An 18,590-nucleotide genomic window follows, 5' to 3' on the forward strand; every position below is an offset into this window, starting at 1 on the left:
TGCCAGCCTAGTTAGCTTAGTTGGTAGTGTGTCTGCCTTGTAAGCGCTAGGCCGCGGGTTCGATTTCCGCCCGGGGCGGATTTTATCCTGATGGGATAATGTTCGTTCTCGGAACGGCTGGCTTTTTCCTATCCTGTCTTCCTTCTCTCTTCGATTTCGGGACGATAAGACCATAGCAGTTAAAGTTCCCTCTGTCAAACCTCTTAAAAAAAAAAAAAAAAAAAACTATTACTAAATAATCTTCTTTTTCTTCGTCTTTTCCCGTGTTCAGAAGGGGTCGGCGTTTTTCGTCAGCCCTCAAACTATTACCAACTACAAATCAAATATTTAAGACTTGTTTAGACTGCAGGGTTAAAGGGACTTTTCAGTATGATCTCGTATTATCTCATACAAGTAGATTTAAGGAATTTTGTAAATTACATGTAACATGCCATAATATTGTAATAAAATATATAATTGAATTGAATTAATTGAATTGAATTAATTGAATTGAATTGTATGCTGACAGCATACACAAAGTAGAATCGGTACGAAGGTCGCTTCAGAACCAATCAAAATGATCAATCAATAACCATTCGACCTCAACCGCTAACCAGTACCTATTTACCTACCGCCTCGTTTGACCTATGGGGCTACAAACGTTTCCACTAATCACTAACCCATGGCATTCCATCAAGATTAACAAGTTGCCTCGTCTACAACTTGGAGTAGTTTGATTCATTCATGGATTTCATGTACATCATCAATAACAGAAGGCGTTGGGCGGCTCAAGCGTGTATAAGGCGCCTTTCACATCTAGACTGCAAAATGGAAGCACACTGCAAATTGTCGGATAAACTGCATTGGTTTAGGTTGAAGGCTACAAAGTATAATCCGCCTGTTGTGCTTCACACTGCAAGAATGTCGGAATATGACTACAATATACCCCCGGTGGTGTAGTGGTCAAGACGCTTTTGGTAACCAGGAGGGCGTGGGTACAATCCCGACCGAGGTATGAAATTTTATCATCAGAATTTTAAGATACCTACTTTGATCACAGTTATAGTAGTAGCCTACTGCTGGAATAAAGGGACTCTTCAGTCCTATTCGAGAAGTGTAAATAAGCACTGTTGTTTTTTTTTCTCCCCTAAAAATACTTCTTTTGGTCCGTCCCAGTCTGGTAAATTCAACTGAAAGTACCGAGAGTAATCCAGAAGGAAAAAAAAATACAATGCGTGTTGCCTCACTTTTCACTTACAAGGCGCATTAACTAATATAGTCAAATTGAGAACTGAAAACTTGATCTTGATAAGCTGATAAGTATAAGTACTGATAACTGATTCTTTTAATATAGTGTGTTATAGTGGTTGGGTGGAAGAGCTCCTTCAAAAGAACCCTGCCAAAGTGCCAATCTGTGGGAACTGAACTCAGGACCTTCTGCATCCTGCACCGCTACCAAGAGTTAACAAGCAATTTATTAGGTAAGGTATATCTACTCGTATTAATTAATAAGAATATTATGATTAGGAATTTAAAGCCATTTAACTATTTTTTAATTACTCCACATTATTTGCGTTTAAAAATTACTGTAAGTAGAGGTACTTGGAAAAGATTATACTGGTAGGTAGAACTATTGAGTAACTTTCTTCTGTTAAAATTGCTGAGGTTCATAACGGATATACCTACTTACAGTGAAGGTGAAATTACTAGCCTCGAAGTTCCACATCCGATAACATTCCAGTACAGTTTGTTGGTCAGTTTCAATTGTATTTGTGTACAGAAGTGCATTTTGCCCAACTAAACTGGAATGTTAGGTACTGTTCACATCGTCCAGTAGTTAGACTACCCACTGCCTTCTTGTCATCCAGGGGAATCCAGCCATTATAGCTACTTTCTAGTTGGGTAGTTGGACGTTCGTATTTAGTTGGACAGTTTCGTACTTAGTTGGACAGTTTCGTACATAGTTGGACAGTTTCGTACTTAGTTGGACAGTTTCGTACTTGGTTGGGCAGTTTGGTATTTAGTTGGGCACTTGGTGCTTAGATGGGCACTTGGTGCTTAGATGGGCACTTGGTGATTAGATGGGCACTTGGTGCTTAGATGGGCATCCATTATAGCTACTTTCTAGTTGGGTAGTTGGACAGTTTCGTACTTGGTTGGGCAGTTTGGTATTTAGTTGGGCACTTGGTGATTAGATGGGCAGTTAGTACTTGGTTGGGCAGAAGGTACTTGGTTGGGCACTTGGTATTTAGTTGGGCACTTGGTGCTTAGATGGGCATTTGGTGATTAGATGGGCAGTTAGTACGTGGTTGGGCAGAAGGTACTTGGTTCGGCTGTTGGTACTAAGGAGCACCTATTGATTCGAGAACCCCACTTGTCGTCCTCAAGCCTGTTTTAACTGTGACTTAACAGTAGTCTTAAGAAGAACAGTAATAAGGAGAATATTGATACTAGCACCTGGATTCGAGCAGGTACCTACTCATTAAGTTTCGAGTCAATGGCAAGGGGTGCCCAGCCTCAAAGACAAATTTCTCAACATTAATTTTCTATAGCTAGGATACAATAACAGCATCTCAAAAATCTGTAGTTTGTTTGCGAAGAATTTCAACCATTCTCATTAGAGTTTCATGTTTATGGTTATGAGACCGCTATGCCATATTGTGTGACCATTTAATATATATGACATTACGGATTGGATTTTTCAAACAATCGTTTTTAGAAAGAATAGAATCTAGGAACAAGTTCTCATAAACTCGTACGTTTTCAAGCTAAAGTCAAAACGATTATATGTTATGTCCAATTCCGGCATATTATATCGCTGTCTCTCTAATTAGTTCTGTTGTCCTAACAGTGTAACGGTAACGGAGTTCTGCGTTCCTTCTTATTAGGACATAGCTAGATCTTTCTATAGCTAGGATACAATAACAGCACCTCAAAAATCTGTAGTTTGTTTGCGAAGAATTTCAACCATTCTCATTAGGGTTTCATGTTTATGGTTATGAGACCGCTGTGCCATATTATGTGACCATTTAATATGACATTACGGATTGGATTTTTCAAACAATCGTTTTTAGAAAGAATAGAATCTAGGAATAAGTTCTCATAAACTCGTACGTTTTCAAGCTAAAGTCAAAACGATTATAAGTTATGTCCAATTCCGGCATATTATGTCGCTGTCTCTCTAATTAGTTCTGTTGTCCTAACATAACGGTAACGGAGTTCTGCGTTCCTTCTTATTAGGACATAGCTAGATCTGAGCTTGTGAGGACAATAAGCTATTCCTCAGTCACATAAAATCAATCCTTTTTGATGGATTTTATGTGACTGACATACTCACCTGGATTTCAGAGGGGGTAATTCAAATGCCATCCAACCCTATCTAGCCGTTGAAAGAGACGTCCTTCATATGTAAAAAATAGAAAGTAAAAATAAAATAATAATAAAATAAATAAATAAGAGATCATACTCACCTTATCATCATCAGTAGAGTTGCTTCTTCCATGACTGCCGCTAAAGTTGGGCGTCATCTGTGACAGAATAGTCCGGAAGCTGCTCAGGGGCTGCGTAAGGACAGAATAGATGTTCAGCTGCTCGGGAGCATCATAGGAGTAGGAGCTGTCCTGGTTGCTATTGCTGTTGGTGGAACTGCCGCCTACTTGGCTTTCAGTATCGCTCGCTTCCTTCATGTCTGGAACGGAAGTTTTACCTGATGGTCAGTGGCTGACAAATTGGCAGAGACGAAGTGAGTTCGAATTTTTAAGCTCGATGACTTTGATTTTAGTCCCCATATTTGTACTAACGTTTATGTTTGTCTTCCGTGGTAACTCTTAAACGTTTTGTCCGATTGTGATGAAAATTGACAAAAATGTTCAAGGAAATTTTCTCCAAGATGGCGTGCCACAGGCGCTGCCACGCCAAAAGAGGGGAGCTTCAAAAGAAGGCAAATTGTCTCAATTTTTACGCCTACGACGTCACACTAAAGAGGTCTCTCACTATGTGTGTTTCAGATCAAATGCCTCTGCTACGGCATCACTCAGGACACTATCGACATCACATGGCTACAGTATGGGATCCTCATCCGGAGTATGAGTTCCAGGCATTCGGACAACTCTTCCATCTGAATCTCGAACTCAACTCGGACTTTGTTGCGCCAAATATTGAAGTAAGTACCAACCTACCCATACACAATTACCCACTCCTACCGTTTTCATTTGTCTCGAGATTGGCCAGCCTAATCAGCTTGGTTGGTAGTACTTCGGCCTTAGGCTTACTTTCCTTTAGGTCGTACGGCCACTGTATAGATATAGATATAAATGATTGTGTCGTCGAAAGCACCAGGTCAAGGAGGGTAGATATACCCTGACACCTTTTAAGCGCTAGGCCGCGGGTTTGATTCCCGCTCGGGATTTTATCCTGAACGGATAATGTTCGTCCTCGGAACGGCTGTCTTTCTCCTATCCTGTCTTCCTTCTCTCTTCGATATCGGGACGATAAGACCTTAGCAGTTACAGTTCCTTCTATAAAACCTTTTAAAAAATGTCTCGAGAATTCAACCAGCTTTGGACACCAGACCTTAAAATAACCTGTCAAACTTTGCTGCCCATGGAGAGGTAGTTATAGTACCTGCTGAAATTTTTGAATTTGTGTGGAACAAAATAAGAATTGGGTTCCAAAGAACATGTTTTGTGTTGGTGTTGCTTCACAGAGATGCACGAAAGAAATGCATTAATTCTTCGCCTCCTAAGACATGTCCCCGTCAGGGATTGAACTCAGACCTCCTGGGTACCAGGCAAGTGGCTTGGGTGTCGGGGCAAAAAGATGAGTTTAACATGTAAATCTTTGATTTGAATAGAATCATGTTACATTGTAGAACTCATATGTTTCGTGAAAAAAGACTATGACATTGGGTCCGTGTGGAGATTAAAATCTCGCATGGCACAATATTATGGCAAATATCATGTGTGATTTATTCGCAAACCCAAAACTAAAATACCAAACATTCAAGTCAAGGTTGTGAAACAGGGAGGCGGGTGAAATCAATTCGTTCACTCAAAATTTGATATTTGTGTGGAGATTAAAATCTCGCATGGCACAATATTATGGCAAATATCATGTGTGATTTATTCGCATACCCAAAACTAAAATACCAAACATTCAAGTCAAGGTTGTGAAACAGGGAGGCGGGTGAAATCAATTCGTTCACTCAAAATTTGATATTTGGTTGATTAAAAAAAAATAATAATAATTTTCACAGATCACCAACTCGATCAAACAAATAAGATTAGATTAACAATTGGAATAATGCGGCACTTTATATGCGATTGAAAAGATCGCTCATTTAAATAAAATAGATATCAAGCATGTTTCAAGATCACAGGGGGGGTAAGTTTCGAGTCAATGGCAAGGGCAAGGGGTGCCCAGCCTCAAAGACAGAAATTTCCCAACATTAGTTTTCTATAGCTAGGATACAATAACAGCATCTGAAAATCCGTAGTTTGTTTGCGAAGAATTTCAACCATTCTCATTAGAGTTTCATGTTTATGGTTATGAGACCGCTATGCCATATTGTGTGACCATTTAATATGACATTACGGATTGGATTTTTCAAACAACCGTTTTTAGAAAGAATAGAATCTAGGAACAAGTTCTCATAAACTCGTACATTTTCAAGCTAAAGTCAAAACGATTATAAGTTATGTCCAATTCCAGCATATTATGTCGCTGTCTCTCTAATTAGTTCTGTTGTCCTAACAGTGTAACGGTAACGGAGTTCTGCGTTCCTTCTTATTAGGACATAGCTAGATCTGAGCTTATGAGGACAATAAGCTATTCCTCAGTCACATAAAATCAATCAAAAAGACTGGATTTCAGAGGGGGTAATTCAAATGCCATCCAACCCTACCTAGTCGGTGAAAGAGACGTCCTTCATATGTAAAAATAGAAAGTAAAATAATAATAAAATAAATAAATAAGAGATCATACTCACCTTATCGTCATCAGTAGAGTTGCTTCTTCCATGACTGCCGCTAAAGTTGGGCGTCATCTGTGACAGAATAGTCCGGAAGCTGCTCAGGGGCTGCGTGAGGACAGAATAGATGTTCAGCTGCTCGGGAGCATCACAGGAGTAGGAGCTGTCCTGGTTGCTATTGCTGATGGTAGAACTGCCGTCTACCTGGCTTTCAGTATCGCTCGCTTCCTTCATGTCTGAAACGGAAGTTTTACCTGATAGTCAGTGGCTGGCAAATTGACAGAGATGAAGTGAGTTCAAAGTTCTAAGCTCGATGACTTTGATTTTAGTCCCCATATTTGTACAAACGTTTATGTTTGTCTTCCGTGGTAACTCTTAAACGGTTTGTCCGATTGTGATAAAAATTGACAGAAATGTTCAAAGAAATGTTCTCCAAGATGGCGTGCCATAGGCGCTGCCACGCCAAAAGAGGGGAGCTTCAAAAGAAGGCACATCGTCTCAATTTTCGAAAGGAAAATACGACTACGACGTCACACTAAAGAGGTCAATTTATGTCGATTCAACCAGTTTGGTTGACCAAAAATCTTACCTTGTCGACCTTCATATCGTGCTTTCTGTCGTTTATTTGCTTTCTCTCTGGAATCCGCGATCTCTTCATTCGAGCTGTCGGATTTGGACAACTTCTCAAACTCATCTATCGAATCAATTGTGTAGAGCTCCACCTGGAGTAGTTGAAGAGACAACATATTACTTGAAAGCTAAATAAAAGACATCAAAAATATGAACGAATATTTTTTAAAAAAAAAAAATACACCCCGTAAAAATTATTTATTAAAAAAAAAAAAATCATTAAAATTTCTCCCCTCCGGTAGAGACCCTAAGGTGCATGCAGCGTTTCCTCTCTGGATGGCCAGACCAATCATTTGAGCAAGAAAAGCTAATATGGAAGGCAACGTTATGACCTGTCTACTAGAAAAAAATCAACCCTCAGATTTAAATGCCCTGATCGTGTGAACGGTGGAAGCCTATATCGAGGGTAAACCGCAGCAGCAACTTGTAAAGTACCTACAACATTCTGTCCATTTTGAAAATATTTACTACTGAAACCCAAAATACAGTGGTCAAGCCTCTCGTTGTCTGGCGATTAAGGTCTCTCAATTCTCAAAGTTCATAGTCGGGTTCAGGTTAATAGAATTTTATTACACTCATGAATCACAATATTAACCCAACCAGGGTACAATTATAACTAATATTATTTATTGGTTCATAAAAATTCAACTTGGTGCCACAGATTTGAGAACCAGGTTGTTCCTTAGGGGTTTCATTATGCTAAACACACACGTCTTACACCTAGCTAGCAAAATACATATGGGATTTTTATTTATTTTCTGGAGAATTATTAATTATAGGAACTAAATCCAGCGCGTGTTTCAAATATTGGAAAATCATCACAATTTGCGTCAGTCTAGCAAGAGGCTGTGAGTAATCCCCACACTCATTCATATTTGAAATGAATCAAGTGCACTAAATATGCACTATTGTGATACAGTTTCTGTTTGCAAACCACAAATTGCATTTTTCTTTCTTCTAAATCTATTTTAAGGTCTTTTCTCTCTTTTTTCTAGAGCGTTCTGTGTGTTTATTGCTTAGGCTGAGGCGTTTTTCTGAGTGAGCCGAATTCAAATTTCTCCCACGGGCATGTTTCATAAACTATTGAGTAACTTTCTTCTGTTGAAATTGCTGAGGTTCATAAGGGATATACCTACTTACAGTGAAGGTGAAATTACTGGCCTCGGAGCGCCACATCCGATAACATTCCAGTACAGTTTGTTGGTCAGTTTCAATTGTATTTGTGTACAGAAGTGCATTTTGCCCATCTAAACTGGAATGTTAGGTACTGTTCACATCGTCCAGTAGTTAGACTACCCATTGCCTTCTTGTCATCCAGGGGAATCCAGCCATTATAGCTACTTTCTAGTTGGGTAGTTGGACGTTCGTACTTAGTTGGATAGTTTCGTACTTAGTTGGACGTTCGTACTTAGTTGGATAGTTTCGTACTTAGTTGGACAGTTTCGTACTTAGTTGGACGTTCGTACTTAGTTGGACAGTTTCGTACTTAGTTGGACGTTCGTACTTAGTTGGACAGTTTCGTACTTAGTAGGACGGTTTCGTACTTAGTTGGACGTTCGTACTTAGTTGGACAGTTTCGTACTTAGTTGGACGGTTTCGTACTTAGTTGGACGTTCGTACTTAGTTGGACAGTTTCGTACTTAGTTGGACAGTTTCGTACTTGGTTGGACAGTTTCGTACTTAGTTGGACAGTTTCTTACTTGATTGGGCAGTCTGGTATTTAGTTGGGCACTTGGTGCTTAGATGGGCACTTGGTGATTAGATGGGCATTGGGCAGTTAGTACTTGGTTGGGCAGTTTGGTATTTAGTTGGGCACTTGGTGCTTAGATGGGCACTTGGTGATTAGATGGGCATTGGGCAGTTAGTACTTGGTTGGGCAGTTTGGTCTTTAGTTGGGCACTTGGTGCTTAGATGGGCATTGGGCAGTTAGTACTTGGTTGGGCACTTGGTGCTTAGTTGGGCACTTGGTGATTAGATGGGCACTTGGTGATTAGATGGGCAGTTAGTACTTGGTTGGGCAGAAGGTACTTGGTTCGGCTGTTGGTACTAAGGAGCATCTATTGATTCAAGAGCCCCACTTGTCGTCCTCAAGCCTGTTCTAACTGTGACTTAACAGTAGTCTTAAGAAGAACAGTAATAAGGAGAATATTGATACTAGCACCTGGATTCGAGCAGGTACCTACTCATTGAGCTGTAGTTTGGAACTGAGCCAGATAAAAAGAGATCATACAAGTGACCTATTAGCTCACTGAATGCAAAACGGCGGATACCCCACATTAACTACTGATCTTCATTAATAAATTATCTTCATTATCACAAGGAAAATAGAGGAAAAATCAGCCCCTATAAAAGTTGCTTTTCCCTTAAACAGATTTTTTTTCTTTCTTTCTTTCTTATAATCAGCCGCAAATCTGTCTAAAACATCAAATCTGTCTTTTTCCCTCACAGAGTTTTTTCCCCCAAATCAGCCAGTTAGTCACAAAAAAAAGCATTCTTCTCTTGAACATCTAAGCAGCGCCTGGCAATTTGTACTTTAATTCAAGGTTGCCAAACGGCAATCGTCTAGGTACTCTAGGTTATAATAAAATTTAGAAATAATCATAATAAGAAAATCGGCTTAAAGGTTCTGGAATTCCAAATGGAAAATCGACAAGCAGCTAGGTTATTTAATTCCAATTCTGATTTGGAACTTCGAACCTGACCAAGTGATAGAAAAAGTAAAAAATGCAAAAAAATTCGACGAGGATGGGATTCGAACCCACGCGTGCAGAGCACATTGGATTAGCAGTCCAACGCCTTAACCACTCGGCCACCTCGTCCGATGAGAGAAGGGGAGAGAAATAGCGTTATCTCAAAACTTCATTCAACTCTAGAGCAGCGGTTCGTAACCCGTGAGGACTGGTGTCTCACAGGGCAGGGTTTGTGATTTTTCCCCCCTCTCAAAACTTGATTAATCTCTAGAGCAGCGGTTCATAAACCGTGCGGTCCCCGGGGACAGGTTTGGAATAATGTGATACTTTTTTTTAATAGAAGAAGAAAAAAAATAGTTTTTTGTGTATGGAGTTAGGGCGAAATGGCATAAAACCTCCTATCGAGTTCTATGCAACACCGCAACTTCCAAAAACGTTGACGCCCGTTTCTCTACTTCAATTTGGTTGGTTGTACTAGATTTCACTTTTATTTTTTAGTCAAAAACATATTCAAATCCTTTTCCATTTCAGGTGAGCATGTGCACGAAGAGTCAACTCGAGATGATCGACTCAACCGAGCAGGGCGGGAGGTTCCAAACCAACCCGTCCTTCCAAAAACGTTGACGCCCGTTTCTCTACTTCAATTTGGTTGGTTGTACTAGATTTCACTTTTATTTTTTAAAAAGAAGAACACAAATAGCTTTTACTCTTCACAGTTGGTATTTGTGTTCTTCTTTTCAAGATGAATCTTCACAAAGTCACGTCAGAATCTATCAATATTTTATTTTTTAGTCAAAAATATATTCAAATCCTTCTCCATTTCAGGTGAGCATGTGCACAAAGAGTCAACTCGAGATGATCGACTCAACCGAGCAGGGCGGGAGGTTCCAATCCAAAAACGTTGACGCCCGTTTCTCTACTTCAATTTGGTTGTATGTACTAGATTTCACTTTTATTTTTTAGTCAAAAACACATTCAAATCCTTCTCCATTTCAGGTGAGCATGTGCACAAAGAGTCAACTCGAGATGATCGACTCAACCGAGCAGGGCGGGAGGTTCCAAACCAACCCGTCTCTCCCGGGCGGATATCAGCGCGAACACAACACCAAATCCAGCCGGCGAGCCGGCCCCAAACTGTCCAAAAAAAACCGATCCATGAACACGGAAATCCGCACGTACAAGATGAACGACGCAATGTCCTTCCGGAGTGCGGACACTTATACGGATAACGAAACAGATTTGGAGAAGGAAATGGTGATGATAGATTTGCCGGCGAACTACTACTATGAGAACCGGATACTGGATAAGAAGGAGCCGCCCTGTTTGCTCAACTTTAGGAACCGGATAAAAGCCGGCGCGTGAGTGTTGAAGAAATAAAACAGGGAAATATTTAGATTAATTTTAAAGAATTTAAAGCGTTGCGTTGTTTTGTTCTGAAAGGGTTCTTAACTTTCTTTCTTTTTATCTTTGTAGTTTTCTGTCTAAACTATAGGAAAGCCTTATTTGAGGAAGTCTCTTTCTTTACTATTGGAAAGAATGGAAAGCTATATTTGAGGAAGTCTCTATGAGTAAAGGGCAATTTCTCAATAGGAAACACTGTTTAGGGGCACTTTTTTTAAAAATAGGTTCCCTATACAGTACATAATAGTTAACAGATATACATGGACAAAACTTACCATTCCATTGCACAGATTGACCGCTATGGAGGAGAGGCTGTCACCTTTGACTTTGCCGGAGTAGAAACATCCGTTCGTTTTAAGTCGGGGCAGTTCGCGAGTGGTCGTGTTTTTGTACACATGTGTCACCTAGGAGAACAGTAAGAAAAGAATTTAATTTATAAAAAAAAATGCATGCCTTTATTTTATTACATAAATATCCAATAATAGATCAGTTGCGCTTTCTTGGGTGATGTTTCAAAGTCATAGAGCAGGAAAAATGAGGACCAACGGAATTTTTCTTTTTCTTCTACGACTTTCAGATACCCAGATAAATCGATCTAAAAAATACCGGTAAATCGTGAACTTTGACGTCACGAGTTCACGACATACGCTCCCGTAGGCGATGACGTCATAATTTTTGACTCCCGCTTCGTTTGTTTGTGCGCAAATCTGACGTCACAACTCTTTGAACTTTTTCATTAGAACGGCATTTAAAAATTGAATATTCGACCTTTTAAAGTTACCTTTTCGGAGTTTTGACCTCAGATTTGGATTTTTCACAACTTTTTACGTAGGAATCGACCTTTTATAAAAAAAATAGTTTCCCAATTGCAACTCCTCCATTTGGATAGAATATCTTTTTTTCGTCCAACATACAGTAGCAGAAACCTAACCCATCCTTTAGGGTTTGCCCCTACACCTAAGGCTCTGAGTGGGCTTTTGGTGTATGAAATCCAACATACATAGGTAGGACGGTACGTACTAGGGATGGGCGATATTTATAAAAATATCGATATTTCCGATATCGATATATCGAAAGTAAAATATCGATATTACCGATATATCGAAAAAAGGATCACAGGTCAGAAAGTACTGAAGTGGACATTTACTTCTGTCAAAGGCCTAGGTTTAACTGCCTCTTGGAATCAATTGGACATCATTAAGCAGAAAGGAGCCAGTCAACAGAAACCAATTTTCTAAAACCCTAAAAAAATACGTAGTTATTAGGTAGTGGTTCGGATGGGTATTGGGTAACCATCTGGGCAATCGCGTGCTGCTGCCTAGAGGAGGAGAACTATCGATAGTCGGCGCCATCGATAACTATCGATAGTTTTTTTTTATTACATATTTTCCTTGTTTCTAAAGGTCTTATCCCCCAAAAAGACCTAACCTAACCTAATTTAAAGAAAATTATTAACTAACTGTATACCTACGTATTAATTTAGGTCACAGGGTTTTATTTCATCATTTTTTTTTTTTTTTTTACACTTCTAAAACGACCAAAACAAACGAAAAATGTACAGAAAAAACTATCGAAAACTATCGATAGTCAAGCCTCAACTATCGATAGCGTTCGATAGTCAAAACTATCGATAGTTCTCCTCCTCTACTGCTGCCTTTTCCTGGCCCCACTCAGGCTACGTGAGGTCAAGGTACGGAAGCGTATACGTAACTTGTCATCAAATGGAGGGTAAAACCCCCGATTAAGACATTAAAAGTTCAAAATTTTAAAACCTTTAAAAAAAAAAAAAATCTCCAAACTTTAATGGCTCAACTACACAAAGCCAGTGGGTAGTTTAGCTACTGACCACGTGTAAACACCACTGGCATCCAGTAACACTCTAGTTTTCCAGTTCTATAGTTGGTCAGTTTCAGCTAATTTGAGCAAGAAATCAAGCAGAAGACGCTCAATCTTGGAGCTCTACAAATCATTCCCCAGGGCCTGCTCTAATCCTTCTTCCAGACCCGCTAAACAATTGAATATCTCAATCTGAGCAATCTCACTGAGATTGTAAATACAGTAATAGTAGGTTGTCACTGGGCGAAGGGTATAATTACTTTCTCAGAGGTCTGAGTTTCTAAACGGATCATTTAAGCATAATTAAAAGCGTGCCCCAGTACAAACGGAGTCTGACTGCAGTCTGAAATGTTGGTGCACCAAGGACTGGTTATAGGAGGTGAAAAGAACAAAGGAGTACTATAAGAAGGTGAACCAATACACCAGTTTGTTTCATATTAACTCTAGGAGAGAAATGCTGTAACTTCCGAAACTTGTAGTGATGATCCATGTTTCATATTGGACTTTACGGGTCTGTATCATAGCATGCCAATTGCCCAATGGTACATCCCGTAGTATGTCCCTCATTACATAAGCGAGAAGATTATGTTCTATAAAAATACCTTCGATGACTTCGATCATAAGCAGGTAAAAAATAGCTAATAGCATTTTTAGGGGATTGGAAGGCTGGTTCCTTTCTGCTTCATTCCGTCCACTTTTAGTTAGCCTACGACGATTGTATATATTTCTATTTTGGTTAAGCTATTGCCATTTTGGTTTCGGGCAGATAAATCTGACGGACAAAGCTCTATAATCCGTATCCAACGCAGAATCATCTTCTTGGTGGGCAGACGGGATGTAGGTTTGGTGTGAGGGGCCTCTCTAATATGCCATGCTAATGCCAAATTCCGAATTGTAGTGTGGCACATGCAGACATGTTCAACACTTTGGGTATTCGGACCAGTGGAGACTTTTATTAGAGGGGGCAGCCTAGTTCGCTTGGTTGGTAGCACGTCTGCCTTGTAAACGTTAGGTCGCGGGTTCGATTCCCGCCCGGGGCGAATTTTATCCTGAACGGATAATGTTTATTCATCAGAAAGGCTGGCTTTCTACTATCCTGTCCTTCTTTTCTCTTCGCTTTCGGGACGATAAGATCTTAGCAGTTGCAGTTTCCCTAATCTTCTTCTTTCACTTTGCCATTTTCCCAATTTCACTTGGAGTCGGCATTTCTGTCTTTCAGTCTCAACCTCCACAATCTTCTATTCACTGCTTCCTCTCTTCTCCATCCCCCCCCCTCTCTCTCTCTCAAGTCCCCCCCCTAAAGTGGGGAAAAAAAAGCTAATAGCATTTTTAGGGGATTGGAAGGCTGGTTCCTTTCTGCTTCATTCCGTCCACTTTTAGTTAACCTACGACGATTGTATATATGGTTTGGTTTTTGGTTTGTATATATGGTGTATATATATTTTGGTTAAGCTATTGCCATTTTGGTTTCGGGCAGACAAATCTGACGGACAAACCTCTATAATCCGTATCCAACGCGGTATCATCTTCTTGGTGGGCAGACGGGATGTAGGTTTGGTGTGAGGGGCCTCTCTAATATGCCGTGCTAATGCCAAATTCCGAATTGGTAATAGTGTGGCACATGCAGACATGTTCGACACTTTGGGTATTCGGACCAGTGGAGACTTTTATTAGAGGGGGCAGCCTAGTTAGCTTGGTTGGTAGCACGTCTGCCTTGTAAACGTTAGGTCGCGGGTTCGATTCCCGCTCGGGGCGAATTTTATCCTGAACGGATAATGTTCATTCATCAGAAAGGCTGGCTTTCTACTATCCTGTCCTTCTTTTCTCTTCGCTTTCGGGACGATAAGATCTTAGCAGTTACAGTTCCCCTAATCTTCTTCTTTCTGTATTGTTTTGTACAAAGCTTATGGTACCTGAGATCAATCAATGTGATTTCTCAATATTTAGCCTACATTTTGTTTGAACTCTATCTTCCTTAAGAGGATAGTTACATTTGTTCAGTTACATTTTGTTTGAACTCTATCTTCCTTAAGAGGATAGTTTTATGGACCTGCGTTCCGTTTCGATTAAGATTCTTCATGGTATCTTAAGGCTAAATATTGAGAAATCACATTGATTCTTCTTCTTTCACTTTGCCATTTTCCCAATTTCACTTGGAGTCGGCATTTCCGTTTTTTAGTCTCAACCTTCACAATCTTCTATTCACTGCTTCCTCTCTTCTCCATCCCCTCTCTCTCTCTCTCTCAAGTCCCCCCCCCCCTAAAGTTGCGGTGCCGCGGGTTCGATTCCCGCCCGGGGCGGATTTTATCCTGATGGGATAAGGTTCGTTCTCGGAACGGTTGGCTTTCTCCTATCCTGTCCTTCTTACTGCACTATCAATTTTTCACTAAGTTCAGTTACATTTTGTTTGAACTTCCTTGGTGAGTCGACACTGAAGTGGGATATAATAAATTAGTGGGCATTGTAGCCAGTACTCCCTTGTGTGGTTTACGTGAAACAATATAAAATCTCGGAGTATTTCTAATTGAAATTAGAGAACAATAGGAGTTCGGACACGCAAATTTGTCTTCCATTTTTTCGAGAGATATTTGGACCGACTTCTTTGCCTTAAATCGGCACAAGATGGTGATTTTATTTCTATTGTTTCAATAGTTTTCTGTTCTTCTGCAATTGTCTCCAACTCTCTATCTTCCTTAAGAGGATAGTTTTATGGACCTGCGGTCCGTTTCGATTAAGATTCTTCAATTGTTTATTTCTTTATAGGTCGCCGAGCGCCGGATGTGTCCTAACTGAATCTCGGTTGTCCTTTGGTATTTGCACACCATAGGAAATCGAATTTCACAAGCCCAAAACAAACACAACAGGGCTGATTGAGAGGCTGACGAAAAACGCCGACTCCGTCTGAAAATAGGAAAAGGCGAAGAAACTTCAGTAAGCTATTATTAAACTTTTCTTCTAATGATGACTTCATATCCTCTTTGGCAATCACAAGTAAAATAAACATAAACAGAGTACTCATTTTGTTGCATCTCCATCATTTCTTCATCTTCTGATAAGGACAATAACGTTCATCATGTCTACAAAAGTTGCAAAAGTTCACATGTAACACTTAAGCCTTGATATCAGGATTGTATAGTACCGATAACAGGACATTGTACCACATAAACCTTTTGCAACGGGACAGATCACTTAGTTGTACAAGCGGGATGACGGATCTATTGTATATATCGATATTAGGGTAGGTAGGGCCGTAGGGGTATTGAGGAGAGCTCACTGTGCAACTGAGCACTCCGAAGTCTGACCCCTACCTTCTTTATAGCTTAAGCTTAGAGCCTTGTATTACGAGTAAATACCATGACTAGGAGTAGAGTAGGGTAAGATCTCAGTTATCAAAAATATCAAACAATAATATTCATAGTAAAGTTGATCCAAGTCAAAAAAATCTACTATTTGCTGGATTCAAACCCCACACCCCATTTCAACTTTTCACTTCTAAAACGACCAAAACAAACGAAAAATGTACAGAAAAAACTATCGAAAACTATCGATAGTCAAGCCTCAACTATCGATAGTGCTATCGATAGTTCTCCTCCTCTAGCGGGCACAAAAATGGTTTGGCGGGCCGCTAGTTGGAAATCGCTGATCTACATATATGTATCTATGTTGATAATACTGACTATGTATGTATAATCTATAATGTATATGTTAATATATTGACTGCGTGTGTTTGGGTCTAGGCCTCTTGCATTGATAACAAAATAATATACGGGGTTAACCATCGTATTATTAATGCCCGAGATCTTACCGCAGAGAGATTTCATTCAGCTAAGCGCTAGGCCGCGGGTTCGATTCCCGCCCGGGGCGGATTTTATCCTGATGGGATAATGTTCGTTCTCGGAACGGCTGGCTTTTGCCTTTTCCTGGCCCCACTCAGGCTACGTGAGGTCAAGGTACGGAAGCGTATACGTAACTTGTCATCAAATGGAGGGTAAAACCCCCGATTAAGACATTAAAAGTTCAAAATTTTAAAACCTTTAAAAAAAAAAAAAATCTCCAAACTTTAATGGCTCAACTACACAAAGCCAGTGGGTAGTTTAGCTACTGACCACGTGTAAACACCACTGGCATCCAGTAACACTCTAGTTTTCCAGTTCTATAGTTGGTCAGTTTCAGCTAATTTGAGCAAGAAATCAAGCAGAAGACGCTCAATCTTGGAGCTCTACAAATCATTCCCCAGGGCCTGCTCTAATCCTTCTTCCAGACCCGCTAAACAATTGAATATCTCAATCTGAGCAATCTCACTGAGATTGTAAATACAGTAATAGTAGGTTGTCACTGGGCGAAGGGTATAATTACTTTCTCAGAGGTCTGAGTTTCTAAACGGATCATTTAAGCATAATTAAAAGCGTGCCCCAGTACAAACGGAGTCTGACTGCAGTCTGAAATGTTGGTGCACCAAGGACTGGTTATAGGAGGTGAAAAGAACAAAGGAGTACTATAAGAAGGTGAACCAATACACCAGTTTGTTTCATATTAACTCTAGGAGAGAAATGCTGTAACTTCCGAAACTTCCAGCCTTGTTAGCTTGGAGAGTAGCGCGTCCACTTTGTAAGCACTAGGTCGCGGGTTCCCGCCCGGGGCGGAAACCAAAGAACGAGTTTTCGTTAAATAACGTTCAAGAGTTCAATTAACGGACGCCTAATTTTGCTTGCAAAAACTCTCTAGTATTAATTCTAACTGAAAAAGGTTGAGAAGAATCTCAACATTCCATCAAGAACCACTTCCTCTGTGGCAACATACGAGTAGGTATCTAGCCACCCCTGCATTTAATTTCACTGAAATTAGAAATAATACATCACCTCTTCTTCATCAATCAGCTGAGAGTCGTTCTTCTGGACCTCATGCGATGGCCTCCAGCGGCCGACCAGTTTCTTCAAGGTCAGATAGATCACAATGAAACCGAGGACGTAGGCCGTGCATTGGGCCAGGATGGCAAATAGACCGAGGTTGCATAGTGCTGTGATTTCGCTTTGAATTGTTTCACTGAAATTAGAAATAATACATCACCTCTTCTTCATCAATCAGCTGAGAATCGTTCTTCTGGACCTCATGCGATGGCCTCCAGCGGCCGACCAGTTTCTTCAAGGTCAGATAGACCACAATGAAACCGAGGACGTAGGCCGTGCATTGGGCCAGGATGGCAAATAGGCCGAGGTTGCACAGTGCTGTGATTTCGCTTTGAATTGTCCGCGTATAGATGAAATGTCTGCCTGGTTGGTCACTGGAAGAATAGAATGGATTATGGAATAGTATAAAATAGAGTAGGATAGAATTTTCTTTGTTTATTATACCCGAATACTCCGGAGAGTAATGAAATGGTCTCTCACCACAGTACTCCTTGGCCAGAACTGACAGGTACACCTGATCAGGTCCGCCTGTCATTTCTACCTGATGGTGTGTGTGCTCATCAGGTAGACCTGATCAGGTGTACCTGTCAGGTCTTCCTGACAGTGAGTGGCTGGCCCTAACTGAGACAAAGATTGTACCTAATTCGAAATTTTCCGCGTGTTCACAGTTTTTGCCCCTCATTTTCCAATGACCAACTGGGATTCGAACCACAGTACCCTCGGTTATGAATCCAATATCTACTGTTTACGCCAGTCAATGAAATCGACCCATTAGATTTTTGCAAATATTGGGCCCCGAGGACTCAATAATCTACAGATCACTGAACCAACCAAGTTTTAAGCTTTTAAGATTTATTAATAAGACTAGGGAGATTACCGTAATACAACCTGATGGCCAATTGCTCTGGACAGGTAGGTCTGTGGGTCACTTTGCCAAGTAATCAGCCTGAACAGGGATCTAATGGCGACCTTTACATTAGCATAGGCACATTGGACTACAGACATGATTTCACGAATATCCAAGTCTTGTCAAATTCTACACCAAAATTTCATGTTCAATAAAGAAAAAATATTGAAATTTCGAGTTCGCCAAAATGTTCTGTAGAGGGGCTCAACCACTTTTTTTTTTTCTTCGCTGATAAAGGAAGTTCGAAACACGCTGATTTCAATAGAAATGCT

General features: G+C 40.3%; 2 protein-coding genes and 1 non-coding gene across 5 annotated transcripts; 1 reads left to right on the forward strand and 2 right to left on the reverse strand.

The window, feature by feature from the left end:
- Positions 1-3,449: 3,449 nt before the first annotated feature.
- LOC103513964 (lisH domain-containing protein C1711.05-like) lies at positions 3,450-18,511 on the reverse strand (the record flags this gene model as incomplete). The annotated part of the gene is made up of 6 exons (XM_026827047.1): positions 18,289-18,511; positions 17,737-17,785; positions 17,364-17,528; positions 6,537-6,669; positions 5,962-6,183; positions 3,450-3,667 (listed from the first exon to the last, which is right to left on the reverse strand). Coding segments are annotated over exons 1-6 (915 nt in total), but the record flags the coding sequence as incomplete, so codon positions are not given.
- Trnas-gcu lies at positions 9,315-9,396 on the reverse strand. The gene has a single exon. It is a non-coding gene; the product is annotated as a tRNA-Ser (tRNA).
- LOC103513963 lies at positions 9,725-10,682 on the forward strand. Of its 3 annotated transcripts, none has more exons than XM_008478822.2 (2): positions 9,725-9,866; positions 10,332-10,682. In XM_008478822.2, exons 1-2 carry the CDS (start codon positions 9,805-9,807, stop codon positions 10,627-10,629), a joined length of 360 nt encoding a protein of 119 aa, XP_008477044.1. In that variant the 5' UTR covers positions 9,725-9,804; the 3' UTR covers positions 10,630-10,682. The 3 variants fall into 3 exon arrangements, with proteins under 3 accessions (XP_008477044.1, XP_026682849.1, XP_008477043.1); XM_026827048.1 differs by having other exon boundaries at positions 9,726-9,857; positions 10,323-10,682; XM_008478821.2 differs by lacking the exon at positions 9,725-9,866 and adding an exon at positions 10,060-10,151 and having other exon boundaries at positions 10,323-10,682.
- Positions 18,512-18,590: the final 79 nt, after the last annotated feature.

This window comes from Diaphorina citri, unplaced genomic scaffold (genome assembly GCF_000475195.1).
Source record: "Diaphorina citri unplaced genomic scaffold, Diaci psyllid genome assembly version 1.1 scaffold1054, whole genome shotgun sequence".
NCBI lineage: Eukaryota > Metazoa > Arthropoda > Insecta > Hemiptera > Psyllidae > Diaphorina > Diaphorina citri.

Coding starts and splice junctions, on each gene's coding strand:
- LOC103513963 (XM_008478822.2), top strand. CDS start 9,805: ATGTGCACGAAGAGTCAACTCGAGATGATCGACTCAACCGAGCAGGGC. Junction 9,867..10,331: donor CAGGGCGGGAGGTTCCAAAC/CAACCCGTCCTT, acceptor GAGGTTCCAAAC/CAACCCGTCTCTCCCGGGCG.